Raw genomic sequence first — 25740 nt, 5'->3', positions numbered from 1 at the left:
ATATCATGTTGAATTGCTTTGTACTTTCTTAAATATTGACATTTTTAAAAATATAAGCTCATTCCGATATTATACTCATCAAGAGCTTTCATTTGAGTACCCACATGTATTTTTGATATATTTTTCATATATACATATATATATATAATATTTATAAATATATAAAATATATGAAAAATTGATGTAGGTACTCAAATAAAAGGTCTTGATGAGTGTAATGTCGGGATGAGCTTATATCTTTAAAAATGTCAATAGTTCACAAGATTTAAGGACTTTTCTTAATTCTGTTAAATTGCACTGTACTTTCTTAACTATTGACGATTTTAAAGACATAAGTTCATCCCGATGTTACACTCATCAAGAGCTTTTATTTGAATACCCACATGCATTTTTGATATATATATATATATATATATATATATATATATATATATATATATATATATATATATATATATATATATATATATATATATATATATATATTATATATACATATATATAAATATATGAGAAATTGATATGGGTACTCAAATGAAAGGTCTTGATGAGTGTAACATCGGAATGAGCTTATATCTTTAAAAATGTCAATAGTTCACGAGATACAAGGTCATTTCTTAATTATGTATCTAGAGATAGAGCAATTTCGAAATTGACTACTGGTGAGAATGATATGAAACCATAAAAATTTACAAATTCAGGTCAAGATTTTTCTGATGATACCAAATTTAACCATAAAAACCCATTTTATCATATAAATACACTGGCCACAAAATTTTGCTTATTCTCTTAATAATATAGATGTATTTTTAAAAATTTTTATTTTCAATAAAATAATTATGTAATTACAATAAGCCCAAACATTTTCAATCGTCATTGAATAATTACAATTTTTATAAAAATTTTTGTTTCAAGTCCGGATATTGCTGATTGATTTCTCTAAAATATCTTTTCGAATTCTCGGATAATTGCTATTTTGTTTCAAAACTTGATTGCACGCTTGAATAGCGTCTGCATATTTTTTACTTTTCAAACAACAATACGCTAACTTATACCCAGTTGAAAGTTTTGTGTTGCCACCAAATTTCCAGGCTTGAGCATACCTAGCCGCAGCTTCTTTGTAATTTTGTTCTTTTTCCGCAATACTTCCAGACAATTCATGAGCACGAACACACGTCGCATTGTGTTGAATCACTTTCCTCAATAATTCATTCGCCAAGTCGTATTTATTCGACTGTACATAAATTTCAGCCAATAAAAGCCAGCATCTCTCCAGATACTCAGCATCTTCGAAAGTCCAGACATTTTTAGATACCCGTTTAAGATGATTACGTGCTCGAGGAGTTTGTTTCAATAAAATATGAGCTGAAGCCAGACCCAATGCCGGGCCTACATGATCACGAAGAGTCTCTTGACTCGCTAAAGCCGTACAGTCTTGTAGCGCTTGCTCTATTTTAGTTTTTATTTTGGTTGACAGTAAAAAAAAATTACTCAAAAGCCTGTGAGTTAAAATTTCATGCGGACTTCCTTTTGGATTTAATTCCTGAAAAAAAAAGAAAAAAACATTAATAACATAATTTATAATTAATATAATTAATTTTAGATTAAATAAAAAAAAAAAAAAAAAAAAAAAAAAAACTGTAATAGTTTTTCCGCTGTTTTTAAAGCCATAGTTCTCGAGTCTTGATACTCAGCATCTTCTTCATTGAAAGCTTCACTGGACAAAGCAGAATCGTCATCAGGATCCAAGCAAATTTCAATCATATTATAAATCGCTTGCTGACCCCATTCTGGATCCCGACGGGCAAAATTAAAATTTCTCAACGCAGAATTTAACTTTCCCGTTCTCCAATTCAACAAACCAGCGCAGTAATAAAACCCAGCTTCGTGAGCTCCTTCCGTAGCGGCATCTGCTCTCGTTATCCATTCGTTCAAGTCCTCGATACTACCTGTAACCATTAATCATCCAATTAGCTCTTTTAATTGATGATTAAATAAAAAAAACTGGTAATTATTTACAAGGAGGGTTTGCCCTATTTTCGGCCATATCTAGATAGAAAATTAACATTTTTCAATTTTTTTTTATTCTGTTGGTTTTTACGGCGCATTTATGATGATAAATGTCGTGAAAGAAAAAAATAAAGATTTCAATGGCTTTTTTGCCTTCAAAAGTTGAAAAAAATTTTGGCTTTTAAGTTTTTAGATAAAATTTATATTTTATCTTTTTCTGATGTTTTTAATATATTTTTTTTTTTATAAAGTACATAAAAAAACGAACAATTTAAGAAGAAAACTTAAATATCAAAAATTTTTATAAAGTTTGTAAATTTTTAAAATTTATTAAAATTGTGATAATCAACTTTTTTTTTTTTTTAATTGTTCATTTTTTAATGTATTTTTCAAAAAAAAAAAAATATATCAATAAAATCAACTAAAAAATTCCGTTGAAAAAAATGAAAATGAAAATAAACGATTATTTACACTTGTAAATAATTACCAAAAAACTCACCAGTACGTCTAGAGACTTCAATCAACCTCGCCAAAGCCGTCCAGTAAGTCGGTTTCCTCAGCAACAACTGCCTAAAATGAAACGCAGCTGTTTCAAAGTCAACTTTTCTAAAAGCGAGGTCAGCCATCATAACAGAAGCGGCTTCATTATTCGGATCAGCATTCAACAAGGCAGTACAACTCTGTGCACACTTATCAAGATCATTAACTTGCATGTAAAGCTTAGCTAGCGACAACAAAGCTTTAATGTCCTTCGGTCGATGTTGCAACGCGTCTTTGTAATACCCTATAGCCTCATCAAAGTCTCTTATCGCAGTAGAATGTTCCGCGAGTGTCAGACAAATTTCAACAAGCAGTTGCTTCTGATCCGTAACACCTTGACCAATAGAAGCGCGCTGCATGCACCTCACCTGATTTTCTCTGGCTTCTTTCAAAGTCGAAATAGCCAGTTGAATATTCCCAGCTCTCTCCCGGACCTTAGCCAGCATCAGCAGTTGTTTCCCGCGAATTTCCAGGCTCATTAAGTCAGTAGCCGTCCTCCCGTCCTGCAACTCCTGAATAAGAACAGCTTCTGCTTTGTCAAAATGTTTCATTCTCATGAACAATTCCGCCATGTCTAATTTTAAATCCCCACATGTTTTGTGCTTAACTATTTCTTTGTAGTAATTTATTGCTTTGCCATACTGGTGAGTTTTAACCAGAGCTTTTCCCATTTTACTCGCCAGTAATTTATCATCAGGGTTGCTCTTCAATGACTCTTCGTAGGCTTCAATAGCGCGATCCGGCTCCTGGATCGCCATGTAAGCATCTCCAAGCATGCTAAATGTCCGAGGACCTGGACAATTGTCCACCAGCTCGCGAAAACACTTAGCAAATGAATGACGATCCTTCCGTTGGTGCAAATAAATATTAGCAAGCCTCGTATGAGCTTGGAGATAGTACGGATGATCTGGCTGAATGTCATTCAAGTAGCTTATCGCTTTATCAATGTCTCCAGTCATTAAACATAGCTCTGCATTGCCAATTATTACGCGACCCTCCTCGACAGTACCAATGAACATCATTTTCGCTTCAGTCATCAGCGCCGCGGCTTCATCGAATTTTTTTAATTCACAGAAAGCCGAGACTAGCTCCAAGTACAAAGTCGCTTTATCAGAAGGCGATAAAGTCATTGTAGAATCTCTGGAATCGATGAGAGTCAGCGCCATGCGTAGACTCGTGATTGATACCTCCAAGTTACCGTTTTTACGCTCGACCATTCCGGTGATTAAATGATACAGCGGGTCATCGCGGACTTTGAAGTTGTAGCTCAGTCCTACTTCAAGGCTAGCAGACGCTGATTGGTAGTCACCTTGCCGGGTGAATATCTGAGCCATCAACAGGTGAGCTGACGCGTTTGATGGGTCTACTGAATCGAGAAGCCGTTTTAAAGCAGCCAGTGCCTCTTCAAAGTCACCGCTCTGCATCGATGCCTTTGCAAGTAGCAGCAAAGCGCTTCCAAAACCCGGACAGGCTTCCACGACTTTGTTTAATAAGACAACTGTTAAGCTTTCATTGTCATCTCTTGGTCCAGTGTTGCTGGATGTTGGTGTGTGAGTCAAATGGTGATTGACTAATTCTAGACAAAAATCTGGATTTAGTTCTTGCAAATATCTGTAACCAAAAGAAAGATTTTCAATGTTTTTTAGAATTAGCTTCACGGACATGTTGAGGTAATTTAACGCTTTAGTTGAATCATTGTGACACAGTAGTGAGGACATAAAATGAAGACGTGGGTCTAGAGAGTTTGCTTGGATTTCCATCAGGAAATCAAGCTGTTGACGCGCGAGATCATTCGAGCCTGGTGTTGGGTCCAATACTTGACAGTGAGCCAGGCCCATTAATGCAGAAAATGAAGACTCGTCGATTCTTATCGCGCTGCGATACCAATGCTCAGCTTCTTTTATTTTATTTAACAGTAAAAAAATATTACCGAGCTGAATCATCGGCTCGCTGACTCCAGAGTTTAGCTGGATTAATTTCTCCATGACTTTTACTAATTCTTGAAGAATCTGTTCATCACGATTGATTATGCAAGTAAACAGTTTTGTATTATTTATAATTATTTCTGTATTTTTTGGCTCAGCTAACAACAGACTGCGAAAATATAATTGGATATCTTTGGAGCCAGAGGTGTAATCACCGTCACGAATGAAGACAACAACAGTCTTAGCTTTGATTCCGTCCAAATTATTAGAATCGATGGACAAAATTCTATTTGCAGTCTCGATAACTTGATCCCAATCTTTTAGCGCTAATTGATTGTACATTTTTTCAACTAACGGCAGACAGATTTTCGGATAACGGACAATTAATGCATTGAGAATTAAAATAGCCTGTTCGTGAGCTTGATTCAATTCGTACTGCTTCGCTGTACCCAGAAGCACAATAAGTTTTCTACTGTGCTCTTTTGAAACAGCGTTGAAGTAATTGATACTCTTGCCCTTGTCAAAATGCAAATCAATCCACCCGCTAATTATCAGCACCTCGAGCTCATTTGATCTTAATTTGTAAGCTCGGTCCGCGTAATCTTTAGCCTTGTCGAACTTTTTCAGCAGCAATAACACCAACGCAGCTCTGGTAAGACCAGCTACAGTGGCCTTACGCCGGTCATCGCGAATCTGAGCGTCGATCTGGGAAACCAAGCTCCGATCTTTGTTGTTGTTCGACCGATGAATATAACTTTGAATTAACAATGCTGGTAGTGTTGTATCTTCATGGCCAACTAAATTAGCAACTGTCTGCAAAGCTTCTTCGGGGTGGTTCGTCAGCAAATAAGAAACTGACAGTAATATTTTTATCTTTTCATTGCTCGGGTAATCTTGAGACGCTTTTTTTGCTTGCTGATACATTCCATTGTAATAAAATTCTTGACAATACCATATTATGATGGCTTGATGGTCAAACTCATCGAAATTGTCCATTTTATTATTTTTTTTGTGATTTATTTATTATTATTATTTTAGTTTATTTTTTTTTTATTTATTTATTATCATTATTTTATTTTATTATTATTAAAAAGATTTCAACAAATTTAATGGTCCAATTACACGATCTTGCAATTCAGGAGACTTTATTTTTTCATATACTCGCTGGGTGTACTTGCAAGTCAAAATTAAGTTGAAATTTTCTTTTATCGCGTAAGTAAAAGCTGCCTGTAAACAAAAAGAAATTAAATTTAAATTTTATAATTAAAAATTTTACTGATATTTCAGCAGACAATTTTTTGATTTGTTTTTAAAAATAAACTAGTTTTAGAAAATCATTTTTAAAAAATTACATTGATAACGTTTTAAAGCTTCTAAAGATAAAATTTCTTTCATTAAATTTTTCTTGCTATAATTTATTTTTGAAAACATTCTGAAAATTATTAAATGTCTTTCAATTTTATAAAAATAAAATTAGCAGACAGCTGAGAATTTTTAGAATTTTTTTTGTTAATAAAATTATTAAAAAAAATTTCATTTGTAAAAAATTTGAAAAACTGTAAGTGCAATTTTAAAAAAATATTTTTTTGTATGACACTGAAGTTGTCAAAATTTAAAAATTTTTTTAGAATTTTATGGCAATTAAATTATTATAAAAAAAATTAAATTGAAAAGCTTCACATGTGAAAATTAATAAAAATTGCAAGTGAAAATTTTTAGAAGCATTTTATTATCACAATTAATTTCTCATAAAAATTTTTAAAATTGACAACTAACAGTCAACTTCAGTTTCATTTTTTTGTTCTAATTAAATTATTAAAAAAAAAAAAAAAAAATCAAAAAATTGAAAACGTCGGCTAACTTTAATATTATTTAAATTTTAGTATCATTACTAAATAATTATAAAAATAAAATACCTCCGCTAATAATCTTGCAATTCCTCGATTTTTAAATTCTTCTGGTACATACACAGATTTTATATCCAGAATATTGTCATTTTTTTTGTACAATAAAGTTGCTCTTTCTAATAATATAAGATTATTTATGTATAATTATCAACATTTTATTTTGTATATTTAATATAAAAAATAAATTTTTTTTAATTTTAAAAATTCAGATGGTGATACCATTGTCATTTAGTTTAATATAAAAAATTTGACGATTCGGATTATGGTGAACGCCAAACAAACATCTTGTCTGTATTACTATCCTCGAAAAGAGTGAAATAAATAAAGTTGATGTGTTCATATGGATTTAAAATATATTGGTGACATAAATATATGTTGATAACAAATCCACAAGTTTTATAATGATAATAATTTAGGAGCCACTATTTTGACAGTTGTTATACATTTTGACAGATTACTTCAAAGTTGTCATTTTGGTTGCTAAGCACCAATAATAATAACAACAACAACTTTAGCATTAGTTCAATTTTAAATCACTAGAGCGCGCTAATTTTCAAAATGGCGACAGTTTCAAATTTGTTATGGAGTGTAGACTGTCATGTGATTTACTTTTATCACTGAAAATAAGAATAAAATAGTGTTTATCTTATTAATAAAAAATATAACACTGAAATTGACAGATATTAAAAATTTTTTTGGAATTTTATAGCAATTAAATTATTAAAAGAAAATTTAATTAAAAAGTTTTACACGTGAAAATTAATAAAAATTACAAGTGAAAATTTTTAAAAGCATTTTTTTATTGTAATTAATTATGAAAATAAATTTAGCAGATATTTAATAATTTTTATAATTTTTTTTAACAAATAAATTATGGCAAAAAAATTGACATTTAGAAATTTAAAAATCATTTTTTGGAACTAATTTTTTTGTTAAATAAAATTAAAAAATTCTCTAATGACTGCTAACTTTAAAGTCATAATTTATTTGTTAAAAAAATTTTTTAAATTGACAGCTGACCGCTAACCTCAGATAGCACTGAAGTTGACAGACATTAGCAATTTTTTCAGAATTTTTCAGCATAAAAATTATTATAAAAAAATTCCATATGTGAAAATTAAAAAAAAAAATTCATGGTGAAAATTTTTAGAAGCTTTTTTTCATTTTTATTGATTTGTTATAAAAATTGAAAAAATTGACAGTTGTCAGCTAACTTCAGTATTATTAAAAAATTGGTTGTCTGTAAAGTTGGTTTACGGTCTATAGTTTTACGTGATAACGTCATAAAGAAACATTGATGAAAAATTGAATATCTTTATAAACTGAATTGAATTATTATCACTGAATAATCATTGTTTTGTATTTGAAAATTAAAAAATTATTTTAATAAAGAAAAAGTACTTAATCCATGGATAATTAAAAATTGGTATAACAATTTGATAATTGATATAATTATTATTATTTATAAACAATATTAATCATTTTATTAATTATTAATATTATCAATAATAATAATTTGATAAATATATTTTTAAAACTAGTTAAAAACTTTAATTTTTAATTTTTAAATATCATTCACAGTTTTTGCAAATTTAATTGAAGTAACTTGTTTAAATATTCAGGAACAATTAAAAATCCGAGGTGGATCCCGGAAGCTATAAGGGCGTATAAAAAAAATTTTTTTTTTCAAGAATTAATGTATTTTTATATGAAACGTGCAGAAATGCAAAAAAAAATTTTTCTTCAAATTAAAAATTTTTTTGGACTTCGGAAGAAAAAGACTTTGGAAGAGAAAGAAAAACAGAATTTTTATTATACGCCCTTGTGGTTCTTGGGTGTCATAAGGGCTTCGGCTCTAGCCTCACTGATTCAGCCGATCGTGCCTCTCTATCGCTCAGACGGAACGCGACACTTTTTAATGTGTGCTGTCGGTGTTCATAAATTTATAATTCGTTATCACGTCAAAAATAAAAACAATACTGACTTGAAACATGTTTTTATTTAAATAAAAGCTCGTATTTACATCGATTAATATAATATAATAAAAAATTAAATTGTCATTATTATACTAATAAACTTAATGAAACAGAAAATTATAAAGACAATTAAGTACATACATCAGTTCATTAATTTTTTTCAATAGAAAAATACATAACTAATGTAAAAATAAAATTAATAACTGAAAACTTAATATTTAATGAGTACAAAATAAAATAATTATATAATAAATATTTAAATGCAATTTTTCTTTGGCTTTTGCAATGAGTTTAATAGTCATTGTGCTTAATTTAGTTATAATTAATGCATTAAAATACTTAAGGGGTAATATTTAATAATTTTATATTTATTTTTAATTATACTTATCATTTTTTATACTTTTTTAGGCTCAAGCCTATAATTTTTTTTTATTTGATATCTTTAAGTCGTATATAATCTCCAGTTGATTCGATGAATGATTCACGTCGTCTCATCGTCCCTGTTTGCATGCAACAAATTAATTATTATCTATTATTTTGTTTAAATTTATTATTTTTAAATTTATTTACTTTCATACTTATCGTCGTAAATTTACACAGTATTATTAATTTTTACAAATAACTTTAATTTCTTATATTTAATAAAATTATAATTTTGTATCTTATATAATATTTTTGTGTTTGTACTTAGATTTGTAATTTAACAGGTGATTATCAGTCATGCTCATACACAACCATGCAAAAAAATAATAATCTGTGCAGATGTGATAACGAAATAAAATAAAAGAAAAGAAGAAATAATTAAAAAAAAAAAAAAAAAAACAGATTCTAAATTTTCATGCAATTTAATAAAAAAAAAAAAAATAATTTACACTTGTGATAATTACACTACAGATTACACAAATAATTAATAAATAATATATACTAAAATAATTAATTTAATAATAAATTGAAAGAAGGGAAGAAATGTTAAGTTAAAATTTTTCAGACATTTATTTGCCTTCAGCTTCATAAGATTTATAATAATCATATATATATATATATATATATATCGATGTATATATACTATATATAATAATAATAATGAATTATTATATATATTATCCACATATTTTACAACTTTATATACAAGGATTTTCTATACACTAAATGTTTTATTTATTTTAATACTTGTAAATTTTTTTAATCCAATTCTATTTCTCTCTTTAATTAATTCCGTTTATTTTTTTTCTAATTAATAATTAAATACCTTAAATATATAATTTAAAAAATTGGGAGACTGCTCGAAGACTTTATTTTTAATCAATACAAAATTAACCAAGTTTTTACTTTGTTACTAAATTAATAATCAATTTTATTGACTATTATTTATCATTTATTAATTCATCAATAAAAAACATAATTATAAATAACAAAATGTTTGGACTACGACTAACAAAAACTATTATTATTATTTTATTTAAATAAATCAATAAATGAAACTGTCAATTATTTTTGATTATCATTTTTTTAATAAAATAAAAATTAATATAAATTCAGTAATTAAGCAGTTAGTTAATTATTTATTTAATATCAACTATTACTTTTTTTTTTTTATTAGGTCGTTATATATATTTTTAGCAATTAATAATTAAAGATTATAAATTTACTCAGCAATTCACTTTATAATAATTTTAGATAAATTACTAATTTATAATACTGCAACAAAGTTGTAAACAATTATTATAAAATACTACATTGCTAAATTTAATTTATAATTCTTTCATTTCTCAGTTCAAATATCCGTTTAATGCAAGAGCACTAGGATTTTATTTTATATATATTTATATCAGTACTATCACTGTTAAATAATAATAATTAAAAGTTTAACAAAATCAAGTGATGGACGTAATTCAGTAAAAAATTTTGAAAATAAATCTTAAATAGTTTTTACGTTTCTTCTATAACAATTGGTATAGTAATATGTATTTAAACTTTTCTTCTTAATTTTATAACAGTGGGTAATTTTTTACTCGTACGACTTTTTTTTATTATTCTTACCTGACAGTCGCTTATTAATTATTAGTAACTAATTATTATTTTATAATTACATTACTACTCATCAATTTTAACTAATTACTTTAAAAAAAAAAAAAAAAAAAAAAAAAAAAAAAAAAAAAAAAAAACCACCATTTGGCTACACCCGAGGTGGAAGGTAGATTTCATAGAATTAATTATCATCTTGTCTCAATAATTTTTGTTTGACATGAATTAAATTTATTTTAATATAAATTAGTAGATTGTATTACTCATTGCTTGAAAAAAATTAATTAAAAAGTTAAATTAAAAAATGTGATTTTCACTATTTTGATAATTTTGAAGAGCAACCATTTCTAAACTTATTGAATTTACAATTCGTAAAGTTTACAATCGGCTAATTTTATAAGTTTCTGTAGTAAAAATTGGCTAAATTCACATAGCCATAGATTTTTGTTTTTCGCTATTTTTATAAATGACTGAATTTATATTTGATGAAATTTACATTTCGCTAATTTCATTAATATCATTTTTTATTTTCGACTAATTTTCAAATTTATAGTTTATAAATGTTCGAGTTGACAAATGGCTATTTTCCAGTAAATTTAAAAACATACTTAAATTAATGACCACGATTGTATATAAATACATACATACGTATGTACATAAATATATACATACATTAGGGTGTGCAAAAATGTAACTTCCGTAAAGAACCTTTTAAAATTGGAATTTTGAGTTCCGCTTTTAACAGAGGCTGTTTTTGGGCATTTTCTGAGATATTTTGATGTGTCACGATTTATTGGATATTCACAGAATTTTTTAACAGGAATTTAGTTTGGTCATTTCCGCTAAAATTTAAAAATTTAGCCGGAAGAGCCCAATTAAATCTACTGTTAAAAATTCCATGAAAATCAAATAAATTCTCTCCCCTAAAAATATCTCAGAAAATGCCCCAACACAGCCCCTGTTGAAAGCGGAACTCAAAATTCCAATTTTAAAAGGTTTTTTACGGAAGTTACATTTTGGCGCACTCTAACATACACATAAATTTTTTAACTAACGTTATTTTTGAGCTTTACTCTACTGTGAAATCTACCTAAAAAAATTTTTTCACTAAGTATATTATTTAATTTATAAAATATTTATATTATTAACCATTTAATAATTTATAAAAATTTTTTTATAAATTAAATTTAACAATTTAAATAACAAAATTATTTAGATTTAATTTAAAAGTTTAACACATAATTATAGAAATAATTTTATCATAAACCAACCAAGAATAATAAAAAAAAAAGTAGATTTTTATGTAAAGTAAATTTAACAAATAATTTAATAAATTTCTCAACTTAAATTTAATTAATATATTTATGAGTAGTAATGCTTAATAAAAAAATAATATTTTGTTAAATACAATATAAACTACATACTAACTTTCGAGCTGTTTTAATTTATTCTTTGGCCTTACCACAATTAATAATTAATAATTAACAAAACAAAAAAATGTTAAACAATAAAATTATAAAATAAAAAATAATTAAACAACTCGAGAGTTATAGGATAAAGTTGATGAAAAAACAATGACAAGTACACTTATCACTTCTAATTGACACGTGGCATTACATTAGAGTAAATATTATTTAAACGATTTAGATATATTTAAACAAAGAGAGAAATATAAAAAAAGACACTAATAGTAAACGATAGTTATAGTTGTAATAATTTAATTTAATTTAATTTAATATAAAAAATAATGAATATATATATATATATATATATATATATATATATATATATATATATATATATATATATATATATATATATATATATATATATATATATATATATATATATTCAATAAGAAACATTGATCATACATCAGATCTAATAATAATAACAATAATGTATAAATACAGTTAGAGTCAAAAAAGTAATGAGAAGCATGAGTCACCTCGCACCATAAATAATTAGAAAAAATTAATGATTCATCGTACAGGGTGTTAATAAATCGTTAACAATTAAATACACAAGCCAAAGCTATTATATTAATTATAATTGTTATACTTTTATATAAATAAATAGTTCTTAGACCAGCACCATGTCGTATACCTTTTTAGAGCAATAAATTAATAATTTTTTTTAACTATTAATTTATCTAGTACGTTTAACAATTAATTAATCAATTGTTTGAATTTTTAAACTTTCGTTAGAATTTTTTAAAAACAGCTTTAGCTTTTTAATTATTATAACATTGTGGTGATGACAGTTTTCAATTTTCTACTGAGTATTTGTATTTATTTATTTATTTATTTGTTTATTTTATTTGTTAAAGTGCGACAAAACAAGAAACCAATCACCATATCTTTACAGCGTGTGTAATAATTTATCGAAAATAGAAAATAATAAATAATTAATACAATACCAATAGTATTATTGAGTTTAATTAAGTCAGACGTATTCTCATTGAAAATTTGTGCGATTTAATGAAATAAATAAAATATTTAATTATATTACACACGCTGAAAAGACACCCATGACGCGTCAACCAATATCACCGCCGTAGTCCTGACCATTCAGCAGATTACGATTGTAAATGGCAGCTCTGTAACTATACCTATTTGTTGCTGGACGATCCGGCACCGGTGGCGGTATCACACCAGCTTCTGGGTTTAACATTCCACCGCCTATGCCTTCGTCTACTTCACCGATGCTGCTTTCTACTAATGAAGACTCCACTTCTGTGAACGCCAGTCGGGATCGTAATAAATACGAATACGTCTTGTACCTTTTTAACTATAAAAAAAATTTATTGTATTAGAATTTTAATTATCTGACATTATTTAATTTTAATCAAATTAATTTTTAATATATCTAAAAATTTTTGAGTCAAGGGGCGCAACCAGTGTGAAATTTTCAAAAAATCGATTTTTTTTTCATATATCGATAGGTTGTACTTTTAAAAATAACATTTAAAAATTTCAAATCGACATCTCAAATAGTTTTTGAGTTACAGCCATTTAAAGAGTAGCCGCTTGGAAGGTAGAATAGGATCATTTTATCTTTAAACATGTTTTTCTCGAAACAGCATTTTTTGAATTTGCTAGAGTGATTACTCGAAGACAAATGATCCGATCAATACCAAATTTTTTTCTGCATGTTCTGTATATAATTCTTCACACAATGACTGTCCAGTTTTTTGATCTGATCAAAAATCGAATTTTGGCAGGCCAAAAACGACCAAAATTTTAGGTAAAATTCAACTTTTTTTTTTAAAACGCCGCCAATTTGTCAATTTTTGATATTTTTTTTCTCGACCGTGGATCATCGTGCGGACAATATCTTCTAGTTTAACGAGAATTTTTCTTTTTTCGGTTTCATCCATGGAGAAGGCCGAAATCACTAGTGGAGGACCTTTTTTTTTAGAGCCGTCGAAGATCGTATGTAACTCAAAAAATATTTAATTTTATTCTTCAAAAATTTTACTGCATATTCTCAAAATATGTATTAATTTACCCTTAAAATTTTAAAACAATTCATTTAGGAGTTTTTTTTATTTTAATTCCCAAAATTCGCCTTTTTTTAGGCTGTCATACTGGCTGTGCCCCTTGAATTTTTTCCAGAAAAGGTCAATTAATTTAATAAAACTTTGAAATAATTAAATTAAATTAAAAAAAAATTATTGAACCTCATAATGAAGATAAGCGTCTTTTTCTTTGTAATTTTGTACAGTGAGAGCTTTAGCTCCCCGTTCCGGCGGATGTCTTCGATGTTCCTCGAGCTCAGCCTCCAGTCTGCTAACTCGTTCTTCGTGGTCCCTTAATTGTTCACGCTAAAAATAAATATTAAATTAAAACATTTATACGGAGACTATTTAATGACAAACTATTTCTCACTAAAATATAATTAATTATGTTAATTATAATTATGAGCGTAGGCACTGCAATTAGGGTAATAAACCGGTGTTCAGTGTGTCGTATATCTGTGTGAAATGTATTATTAAGTGTATTTGCTTGTTATTAATAATCATAATTTATCTATTATTATTTTTATATTAATATTTCGCACTTTGTCGAACGAGTCATGCATCTCCGATACGAACTTATACGAGAGTTTGCCTCAGTGTGTGGAGGAATGCTTGAAAATAAAAGACAGAATCAAAATAGATTATTAACGACATCGTTAATTAAAAAAAAAAATTTTTTTTTTATATATATATCGATTTTTTTTAATTAAATTAAAAATATTTTAGAATATATTATGATTAAATTATATTAATAAATCGGGAGTGGATTGGTTGGCGATGCTTACAGGCGTCAATTTGGTGTGACTGCAGGGAAGCAAAGGCCGCTGAAACTTTCGTTGAGAACCTACCGCTCCGGCAAGAGGTTGACATGAAAAACTTGCACAAACAAAATTTATTGTGTCTATCCACGATTGTAGTTCCTTTGAATCACTGAAAAATGAATAAATAATATTATTTTAAAAATGCAATTCGGTCTCACCCGAAATGAAAAGTATATTTCATTTGATGTAAAATTCTCTTTGTTTTCGCTATTACAATTTGTTGAATAACAAATTTTTAAATTAATTACAATAAAGAAGTTCTGCAAAAGTTTTCTTGGTGTATTAACTATTTGGATAATTATCTTGGACTAGTTTGAAGATGAACAAAATCTATTAATAATTTTTTAATAATAAATGATCAATCGTTATGTCTGCTAGATTCATGGTGATATTAATATTATGGTAATTAATAAGTAAAAAAAATTAAGTTGATAAAAAATATTTAATTTTAGTTATAATATCGAAGGTAAAAAAGAAAAAGAAAATGTTAAATTAACACAAAAAAGTGTTAAATATTTAACATAAAAATTTTTTACTGTGCACATTTTTTTTTGTAAATATTTTTCAAGAGTAAATTTGTCTGAATTTTAAATAAAAAACATTTTTGCATAAAAAAGAAATATGTAAATTCAGTCAAAAATTTTAGTTTAAAATATTTTTTTGTGTATACGATAATTTTTCAGAAACCCCGATGGTTTTAAGGCACTGTGTCGATTAGACAAGGAAAAATTTCTGGGAACACTGTTTTTTAGGTACGAAATGATAAATATCAAAGTCAAAATTCTTAATTATTATACTTTAACATTTTCGACATTCACATAGTGAATCACGACTTTACTGTTTGAAATGGTAATTTTTAGCAGTTGATCATTACTTATTATAAATCGACTATTATTTATTACAGTTTACTTTTTTCCGAGTACCAAAAAACATTGAAATGTTAAAAAAAATGAAAATAAAAAGTGGGTCAAAGTTTGATAAATAATGAAAACAGTAATAAAACGACTGTTACTTTAATGAAATTCTTATATATGGATTAAATTTTTTTGAATATCTCAACTTATTCAAAATTAGACAGCGTAGGAGAAGAAATAAAATTTACCTTGTTTGGAAGAGATATTCCGCCTGGTCGGCAGTCTGGAGCCTGAAAACATGTTGCTTCTTCGTATAATCCGACGCTTTAGTTGCCAGTGCATGATGAATTCGAATCGCGTTATGCAAACTGTCGTTACGAAGGCCGTGCTCGTCTTTGTGTAAATAAAGTACTAGTTCTCGTAAGGTACAGTAGTACATTTTCCATCCTCGCTTACCAAATGGGGCTGCAATAAAAGTAATATATAAATCATTACTTTATCCTTAATTTATACATTTCAAGCATTTCAACATTATTAATAAACGATTTCCAAGAATAGTAAAAAAAAATATATTAAATAACTGAGTACTTTGGATCGAACGCAATTTTTTTTTCAGGGGCTATTATTTTTTATTGCTAAAGAAATGAATAATTTCAAAGTTTATTTCAAGTAAAACGCTAATAGCTTTCTGTATAAAATTCAATAAATAATTACTTTTCTTTCCATTAGCGTCGTAGCAACATTTACGCATAACATATCCTTTTTTAAATTCCGTGGCACCAGAAACATTTGGCACATCTAGGAATGGATTTCCAGAAGCTGATGTCGCAGGTCCATCGCCTAATTGAACTATTTGAGATGCTAATTCGTCACCATCATCATCCCTAATTAATAAAAAAAAATTATTAAAGAAAATAGAATATATTTTTTAATTATAATTATAATTTTAATTTTAATTATAATAATAACAAAGTAATGAATGGTTATTTATAAATTAAATATTGTGCAATCAAGAGTACTTACAAAGCCCATTCAAGTGGATACGATTTAATCGCAGTATAAAGCTGTTTAAGCACCTCTCGGGGAAAGTTATCACCGTCATTGAGCTCTGAGAGATTCTCTATGAACTGAGAGCATGACATTTTTCTACCCAAGTTTTGACCATGTAAATCTGTATTGAGCAGCATTATCGCACACGTAAGAGTGTGAACGGCGTCTAAAAAATAAATGTTTAAATATTTAGTTTTATATCTTGATAATAATTAAAATGACCATTAAAAAATAATGAATAGTGTACGCATTAATTATTACAATATTATAAAAGTCACCTTGGGAATTAAAAGAGCCAGGATTACAGTCGATATATCTCTTTGAAAAATGTACAAGTACTCGTTCTCTTTCCTGAGTTTCCCCTGTTAATGAGAATTGCGCGAGAAACTTTCTGAGCGCCACGTCCAGCGTGTCTCTTTCAAAATTAAAGTACCTCAGGTACTCTTCAGCAACAGCTCTGGAGAAGTCGTTGCTGCAAATGAAACGTATTTTCAATTTCAATTATATTTTAACATTAAAAAATAAATAATTATTCCATTTCATAATTAAAATAATAATAATAATAATAATATGTTCAATATATGACTCGAAGATCGGTCTTTTTAGTTAATAAAGAGAAATAGTTGTTGTTTTCAGCCTAGATACCCGATCCAATTCTTGAAAAATATTTAATTTTTTCGGTATGAGATTTCATCCCATCATAAAAAAATCTCAGGTTAAAATACAACAATTATTTTTTCGTTTACCGAAAAAAGTTACGCTGAGTAAAAAATTGCATTTATAATTTTTTTAAATTTCTAAATGTCAATTTTTTTTCTAATTTATTTTTGCCATAATTTATTTGTTAAAAAATTCTAAAAATTAATAAATATCTGCTAAATTAAATGACATCATTTTTTAACAAAATTTTAATTGTTGTATTTTAACCTGAGATTTTTTTCTGATGGTATGAGATCTTATACCGAAAAAATATTGTGGTGATAGAATAATAAGGGCCAGTTTTTCAATCTGAGATAAAATTTTATCCAGGATAAAATTATTATTGTCAGTATATCTATAAACATGAAGTATATAGATATACTTTAATAATGAATAAAATTTTATCTTGGATTAAAAAACTAGCCCTAATAAAAATTAAGCTTTCTTCAAGAACTGGATCGGGTGTATCTAGGCTGAAAACAACAACTATCTCTCTTTAAATAATAATAATAATATAATTATCAAATAAATACTTTTTGCTGAGATGTCTCGAAACATCAGACTTTTTGAATCCATCAAGCGAGTATAATCTCTTAGCCAGTCTAACAGCTGACGGTAGATCAACAGCTTTAGGACTATAATGGAAACTATGAAGGCTCTCAATATCACTTTCCTCGTCAGCTGACTGCGGTGGAGATTGACCACTTTGTTTTTGTTCTTCGTACAAATAATTAACGGCGTCCCCGTCTTCATTATCTTTCAATTCCTGATAAATATAAATAGTCTTTTTAATCGCAAATTTATAAAAGAGCAAACTTCAAGAGATTTACTAATTAAAGTTTCAACTCAAAGTCTTATAAATACAGAGCAAACTTCAATCTATTTGATCATAAAATTACAGGCTAATCATTTATTCCAAGGACAACTAATTTTAAATCTTTCAATTACATTTCATTAATCTTATTGTATAAAATTAAAATAGTTTCATTGAAAAATCTCTTCATAAAGCCTCGATAGTAAGCAAAAAAAAAAAAAAGATCTAGGTCAATAAATCCTAAACAATAATCTCAAATTTGTAATTTAACATATTTTATATACCCACAAAGCAACATAGTTACTTGTTTAGCTTATAAATTATTTTCTGCATTGGTATTGAATGAATTTACCTTAAAATACATGAGATAATTTCCCAAGTGCATCAATAAATACTCTGTTCCTTACTATTACAAGTAAAGTACCAACGAGGTAGTGAAATTCTTTGTATCAGTGACCGGAGACCAGCAGAATGTCTGGTTTAGAGTCATAAATAATTCCAGGTATCGAGTAGTAATCAATGTAAATTATTAACAAGTTATTTACCAACTTAAAGCTTTGTTTATCAAAACAATTGTAAAGTTTAAAAGCTTTTACCAAAATCTATTTATTTAGAGATTAAGCAAGGCATATTTTGACCTAGAACCAGTAGAGGATTATAACAATGAACAGAAAATTATTAGGATTAGAACAAAAGGTTCGTGAGGACAAAGGAGAGGAGGAAAATACCTGGTAACCAGGAAATTCAGCGTTTGTAGAACTCACGCTGGAAAGTGGGCGGTCATTGTTTCCCCCGGAGCCTCTCCGGCGGTTTTGTCTCGGGCTTCCTCCAGGATTGCTGTTACTATTATTACTATTACTATGATTATTATTATTCCTAGGATTAGAGTCCTTTTCAGGGCCCTTAACTTGTATCACTATACGATGATCACTAGTCTCTTGGCTGTAGCCGGTTTTAAGCCGCCTTTGGGGCGGTTCACTGGCGAGGATCGTCGAGTCACTGTCACTCGGATCACTCACCATCATAATATCCCGCGCACTAAGTATATCCATTGTCTCTTCGTCATTGTAATCAGGGCTGGACATATTACTGATAGCTTCCGATTGACTTAGATCCCCGTTTGTTGGGTGATATCCTCCTCCGCCAGCTCCACCCCCGCTGCCGTTTCCACCGCCGGAGATATTTGAGCAATTATTGACGTTGCTCGAGTCGGTCATCATCATCATCGGCACGCTATTAATCAATTGTCCCGAGGATATCGTTCCAGCGTTACCGGTTCCACCCAAACAATTCGGATTGACACTGTTGGTGCAGGTGGTGCCACTCGGCAGCGGAAATCTGCGAGACCCGGAGTTAGAGGACATCACGGAGGATGACACCGAGGTCGGAGAAGCTGGAGACAGAGACCGCTGGGGACTGGTGTCTTCAGTAGAGGAGGAATTGCTGCCCGTCGACGACGAGGAGGACTGAGAGCTCCCGTTTTGGCAGCATGACGTGCGCTCTGACGCCGAGGGCGAGCTCACTGGAGCGTTGTAGGTCCAGACGATGCGCTCGCTGGACACTCCTTGTCCGCTGTCTGGCCTGGTGTCCAGCAGAGTGTTCAAACTGGAAGTCACATCATCGTCGATGTCAATGTCCACCGCGCTCATCGACGGGTCCTTTTGGAACTGCAGGTGGTCCTCGGAGCGCGACGTTCTGACGAACCCGCTGGAGTATCCGAAGCTGGAAATCGCCGATTTGTCGACCATGCAGTGGGTGTGCTGAGTTCCGGCCACATCGCGTTTTATCAGACCAACTGGGGAGGTGTTGGCGGAATTCGAGCCACCGGTGTTCATCCCGACGCCTGTCGGGTTTGAAGGGGGGTTTTTGTTGTAGTTTCGGTTGTGGCCCATCATCTCGTTCGGACTGGTAGGCACCGAGTTGTGATGGTGGTGATGATGATGGTGGTTGTTGTGATGGTGGTTGTGGTGGTGATACCGGTGGATGTAGTGGTTATTGTACCTCAACGAGTCAACTTTCTTTTGGTACTTTGGCAGTAGTCCTGAGCTCTGTTGTGTGCGCGATAAATTAAGCATCAAATCCCCGGTCATCATGTATGCTTCGAACCTGAAATTTAAATATTACAGATTAATTTAATTAAACTAGCAACCTTGCAGTGACTATATGACTGCCGTGCATTGTGAACTATAAATAAATCAAATTTTGCTTTATTAAATAACGATTTTTGTTAAATTGCACTGTATTTTCTTAACTATTGACGTTTTCAAAGATATAAGCTTATCCCTATGCTACACTCATCAAGAGCTTTCATTTGAGTACCCATATGCATTTTTGATATATTTTTCATATATACATATATATATATGAAAAACTGATGTGGGTACTCAAATGAAAAGTCTTGATGAGTGTGACATTAGGATGAGCTTATATATTAAAAAATGTCAATAGTTCACAAGATACAAGGTCATTTCTTAATTATGTATCAAGAGATAGAAAATTTTCGAATGCAGCCTAAATATTTATCATAATAAATTGACTATCGGTGAGAATGATATGAAAAAAAAAGGCACAAATTCAAGTCAAGACCTTTGCAATGACACTAAATTTCACTAAAAAAATCGATTTTATCATGTGACTTAATAATATAAATTAGTTTATAAAATTGACTGATAAAAAATATATCTAAATTTTGGTTCAAGATTTTTCTATCTTTAATCAAATAATTTTTATTATCAGTACAATAATAAAATAATTAATTACCTTGGTGTGTTTTTCTGCTTAGCGAATTTCTCACCAGACAAAGGCTCCCACTGGGCACGCTCCTCTTCTTTGAAGCTGTCGGCTGGCGGAAGAAGCGCCTCAAACTCAGACGAGCCCGAGGCGTCGCTATAGGAGCCATTGGTTCGCTTAGCATACTGATTAACACTCTCCACCGATGGCAATGAGTTGTCTGATAAATTGTCGAAGATCAGGTTAGTTTTTTTGGTGGACTTGTCCTCGCAGTTTACAGCGTTAGAGTTAGAGCCGGTACTGTTATGAGAGTTTTTTCCACAACTGTTCGTCGACAGCTCCGCCTCGCAAATACCCTGGCCTGACGACAGCAGACGCTTCACGTGCGACTTTATTGCTGGATCTGCAAGTTAATTATCTGGTTAGAATGACTCTTTAAGTATGTGACCTACTTGTGCTTATATTAAAGCTTACATCAAATCAAAATATTTATTATTTCATTCTAAATATATATTTGTATCAATTACACTTGATAAATAAATAAATAAATTAATAATAAAATATAAAATTATATCGGCGAATTTTTTTTAATAAAAAATAATTATTATTTGAATAGATAAATCGAAGAGAATAAAATTACTGAGGATTTATATCTAACAGATTTATCAAAAATGAATAAAGATTTTTTTTTATCAGTGTCTGCTACCACAGGTGTCAGTTAACGGTTTGAATTTTATTATTTCAAAATAATAGAATCAATCACTTATAAAACATGACGGCGCTTGACATTTTTTAAAAACTCCTCCAGTAAAAAGTACCGACCATAAATCTGATGCTTCTCATAATATAAAATCAGTGACCTATAAAATATTTAAGAGTAATTTCAATATTTTCAAGAGTAATAAAAAAATCACTTTTACATTAATTGAAATAAAAAAAAAAAAAAAAAAAAAAAAAATTATTTATTATTTTTATTAAAAAATTCTGATAAATTTATTGTTATTCAAGAAGAAATGAACATTAGTCATTTTAAGAAGAAAAACTCTAAATATATCTCTCATTACTCATTAGTATATCGATTAACTGCATTAATAATAACAAAAAATCTGTGCAATGCATGAATCACTTGCCGAGCTAAATTGAGAAGAATGAGAGGAATTTTCAGTACTTAAGTCAGTTTTTACTGTTGGTAAAAGCTAAAACTCAATACAGCGATATCAAGCCGTCTACGTAAAGTTATCTCAACCCACGTGTCTCTTCAAACGTGTATATTTCAATAGAACAGCCAGCCTTATCATTATTCTGAATGAAAGCCTACAACAGATTCCCCTATCTGCTGATAAAATTCAAATAAATTCTCAGTGTCAACCAGACCCAGAGCTTTTAAAACAGTTTTTACTTTCAGTTTTTATTTACAGAGTCCTCTAGTGCTTTTAATTTTTTTATTTTTTTAACCCTTGAACTCTAAATTTAAAATTACTGAAGAAATAAATTTATTTGTTCTAAATTAGAATAAAAAAAATTTTTTCTACTTTTAAAGAAATAATAAAACAAAGTTTTATAAAGAAATATTTATTTTACGGTCTGTAAATTTTTATCGTTCTACTATTGTATTATAAAGATCAATATATGAAATTGCCGTCCATATAAGGAGTTTTGGCGCCCCACCCAATAGAAGAAATGTTTGAAAGCAACTTTATACATAGATCGTGTGTACAAATACAAATGTAATGTTAACTTGCTAAGTTTGGGTAACCAGGGCAAATGTGTCAGTTGCGTTACACCAGTACCAGTACCAATACATTACTATAGACACAATATTCTATGATAATATGACAATGACAATACAGCATTATCTACTATTCCGATTGTCGAGTGTAAATACTCGCTTACATACATTATGTACTATGTACTACTCATACTGTTGAATTACAGGTCAAATAAAAGTGTCAAATAAAAACCAGTCGAGTAGAAGGCAAATGGTCTGATGGTATCTAGTTTTGTGAAGAAGATACATTGTTACGCTATCGTTTTATATACATACACTGGGGAGGATTACAAAAAACTTGATTTAGAATCAATTACACTGGATAAATTCGACAGACTTGTACTTCATTTTGTTTAACTTTGAATTAGAATTTTATTTTTATTCTTTTACTTTTTTATAAAAAAAAATTTAATGATTTTTTGAGTAAATTTATAAAATTTTTAATTTATTTAATTATTAAAATTTATAAATTAGACAAACTATCAACTGATTTTTCTTATTTGTTTAAAAAAAAATTAATTAAATTTTACGTAAATATTTATTGACATTAAATTTTAAAATTAAATTTTGTTTATATTCTTTAATAAAAAAAATATTTAAAAAATTTTAGTGAAGAAATATAAAGAATTTTCGAATATCTTATAAAAAAATTAAATTATAATGTTTTATAAAACTAAAATCTCAAATGGTTAGATAAATTTAATAAAAATTTTCAAATTAATTTAATTATTAAAATTTATTAATTAAATTCTATAAATTAGACAAACTACTATCCACTGATTTTTCTTCTTATTTCTTTTTAAAAACAAAATTTAATTAAATTTTAAGTAAATATTTATTGCCATTAAATTTTAAAATTAAATATTGTTTATATTCTTTAATGAAAAAATATTTAAAAAATTTTCGACGAAGAAATATAAAGAATTTTATTTAGAATATCTTATAAAAAATTTAAACTATAAAACTAAAATCTCAATTAGTTAAATAAATTTAATAAAAATTTTCAAAATAATTTATTCATTAAAATCTATAGATTTATATATAAATTAGACAAACTATAAACTGAAGTTTAATTTTTCATCTTTTAAAAAATAAATTTAAGAAATTTTTAGGTAAATCTTTATTGCTATTGCATAAAAAAATAAACTATTATTTATATTCTTCATTAAAAAATGTTAGTGAAGAAATTTCAATAATTTTTTCAATATTTAATTAAATAATAAAATAATAAAATAAAATTATTAGATTTAATTATCAATTAAAATAAATTGATAAAAATGTGAGTAATAATTAAAAATAATTTCTTAATAAAAACTAAATAAATAACTCACCCCTTTTTAGTTTGAGGGTAACTGGATCGGAGGATAATCGAAGACATTTGAGCACTGTAATCAATAACAACACATAATTAATGACTAAATAAATAAATATGATTAAAAATAAAGAGGATGAGACATGTATGACGGTGCTGTCAGGAGAAGCGAACGACTGGGTGTGGATGCAAACGCACGACACGACGTAGATTTCTCTGAGTTGATTCTCGTTATCTTTTTTCTGTCTCGCTTTACACTCTCTTGGTTTTAATACTTTAAGTACAGCACTGTACACTCTACACTTGATACTCGTGCTCTGTCTGCTCTACTGATAATAATAATAATAACAATAATAAATAGTTTGTTGGTAGAATGTAGCCTATAGCCGGTGCGGTAACATAACGTATCTAGTCTCGGCGGTATTCGCGGTCTCGCGGTTTTTCCTCGTATCACTACTCACAACTCACTGGTACAGCCTAGACCAGCAAAGGAATAACTTAACTTTTATTTACCAAGTTCAGATGGAAAGCAGAGGAATCAAGAGCAGAGGATACGATGGGATGATGCTCGCTGATAGATGTAGTCGCGGCTACACTGGCTCAAGAGACTAGATACGTTCGAGTTCTTGCGAGCCCACCAAGTCAATGAAACTTCGCGGATCGTGGGCTACGGGTCGCGAGGTTCTGACTCGAGTGCGTTAGGTCAGGAAAGGTCGATGTGTTGCGCAAGCTTACAAGATTTACTTTTACACATTATTATTATTATTATTATTATTATTATTATTATTATTATTATTATTATTATTATTATTATTATTATTATTATTATTATTATTATTATTATTATTATTATTATTATTATTATTATTATTGTTGTTATTTTAAAAGAACATTTTTTAATTAAATGCTTATCTAGTAAATTTGTTATCTAGTCACTCTATAAATGGCTATAACTCCTGAAATATTGATTTTAGGAAAAAATTATAAGAGATCAAAATTGTAGCTTAAGAAATTTCCTACAATAAATGTTTTTATACTATAGAGCTATCTTTAATATTTTAGGAGATATAGTAGCTTCAGTAGTGCTCACTGAGTGAAAAATGAAAAATTATTATATGGTGACTCTAAAAATTACTATAACTCTTGAAATATTAATTTTTGGGAAAAATTATAAGAGATAAAAATTGTAGCTTAGGAAATTTACTATCAAAAATGTTTTTGTGCCATAGAGCTATCTTTAATATTTTAGGAGTTATAATCACTTAAGGGGGAACACCACTGTGACGGTCGAAAAAAAAGGTGTTTTTCGGGAATTTTTTTGACAGGGAAAATAAAGGAATTTGAGGATCGAATTTTTTTTATTTTATTAAGGGTACATTAAAGATAATTACCCTACATTTTTATTCAAAAACATTGAATTATTACAAAGTTATTAACAATCTCGTGGAGCGCTAAAAAAAATTTCCCCCTTCATGATCGGATCGATAACTCAAAAACGGGTCATTTGAAAATAAAAACCCAAATTGTTTTTTAATCAGTAAAGATGTAGATATTATTGCACCTACGGAATTTTGAAAATTTTGATTTTAAAGATTTTTTTTAGCCGCGTTAAAACAAAAAAAAATCAGTAAAAATAATGAGAAAATTTTCAATTAGTCGCCATTTTTAAAAAAATTAAAATTTTCAAAATTCCGTACGTGCAACGATAACTACATTCTCATTGATTAAAAAGTAATTTGGGTTTTTATTTTCAGATGATCAGTTTTTGAGTTATCGATCCGATCATGGA

At 28.6% G+C, this 25740-nt stretch overlaps 3 protein-coding genes across 7 annotated transcripts in view; all 3 read right to left on the bottom strand.

The window, feature by feature from the left end:
* Positions 1-804: 804 nt before the first annotated feature.
* On the bottom strand, positions 805-5494 carry LOC141538532 (tetratricopeptide repeat protein 21B). The gene is made up of 3 exons (XM_074260068.1): positions 2510-5494; positions 1642-1949; positions 805-1546 (listed from the first exon to the last, which is right to left on the bottom strand). The coding sequence occupies exons 1-3, from the start codon at positions 5469-5471 to the stop codon at positions 911-913; spliced, it is 3906 nt and encodes a 1301-aa protein (XP_074116169.1). The 5' UTR covers positions 5472-5494; the 3' UTR covers positions 805-910.
* Positions 5432-6806, bottom strand: LOC141538533 (protein NATD1). The gene is made up of 3 exons (XM_074260069.1): positions 6602-6806; positions 6392-6498; positions 5432-5702 (listed from the first exon to the last, which is right to left on the bottom strand). The coding sequence occupies exons 1-3, from the start codon at positions 6720-6722 to the stop codon at positions 5562-5564; spliced, it is 369 nt and encodes a 122-aa protein (XP_074116170.1). The 5' UTR covers positions 6723-6806; the 3' UTR covers positions 5432-5561.
* A 1598-nt stretch (positions 6807-8404) lies between these two features.
* Efa6 (Exchange factor for Arf 6) overlaps positions 8405-25740 on the bottom strand; it is a 38511-nt gene continuing 21175 nt past the window's right edge. For 3 of the 5 annotated variants that reach the window (XM_074238515.1, XM_074238516.1, XM_074238518.1), the window contains 11 exons: positions 23971-24024; positions 20902-21274; positions 18870-20247; positions 17861-18093; positions 16907-17100; positions 16602-16794; positions 16293-16462; positions 15827-16043; positions 14689-14833; positions 14066-14209; positions 12279-13173 (listed from right to left, as the gene is read on the bottom strand). In XM_074238515.1, the coding sequence (XP_074094616.1) occupies positions 12922-13173; positions 14066-14209; positions 14689-14833; positions 15827-16043; positions 16293-16462; positions 16602-16794; positions 16907-17100; positions 17861-18093; positions 18870-20247; positions 20902-21274; positions 23971-24024 (3353 nt within the window). In that variant the 3' untranslated portion in view covers positions 12279-12921. Of the gene's footprint in view, positions 8859-12278; positions 13174-14065; positions 14210-14688; positions 14834-15826; positions 16044-16292; positions 16463-16601; positions 16795-16906; positions 17101-17860; positions 18094-18869; positions 20248-20901; positions 21275-23970; positions 24025-25740 lie in introns of those variants that run through there. The other 2 variants (XM_074238519.1, XM_074238517.1) reach the window with 2 other exon arrangements.

Source organism: Cotesia typhae, unplaced genomic scaffold (genome assembly GCF_013202065.1).
Source record: "Cotesia typhae breed Kobodo isofemale line unplaced genomic scaffold, CoteBio_Ctyphae contig_22, whole genome shotgun sequence".
Taxonomy (NCBI): domain Eukaryota; kingdom Metazoa; phylum Arthropoda; class Insecta; order Hymenoptera; family Braconidae; genus Cotesia; species Cotesia typhae.
The sequence above is the reverse complement of the archived record's forward strand: the minus strand, read 5'-3'. Positions and strand labels throughout refer to the sequence as shown.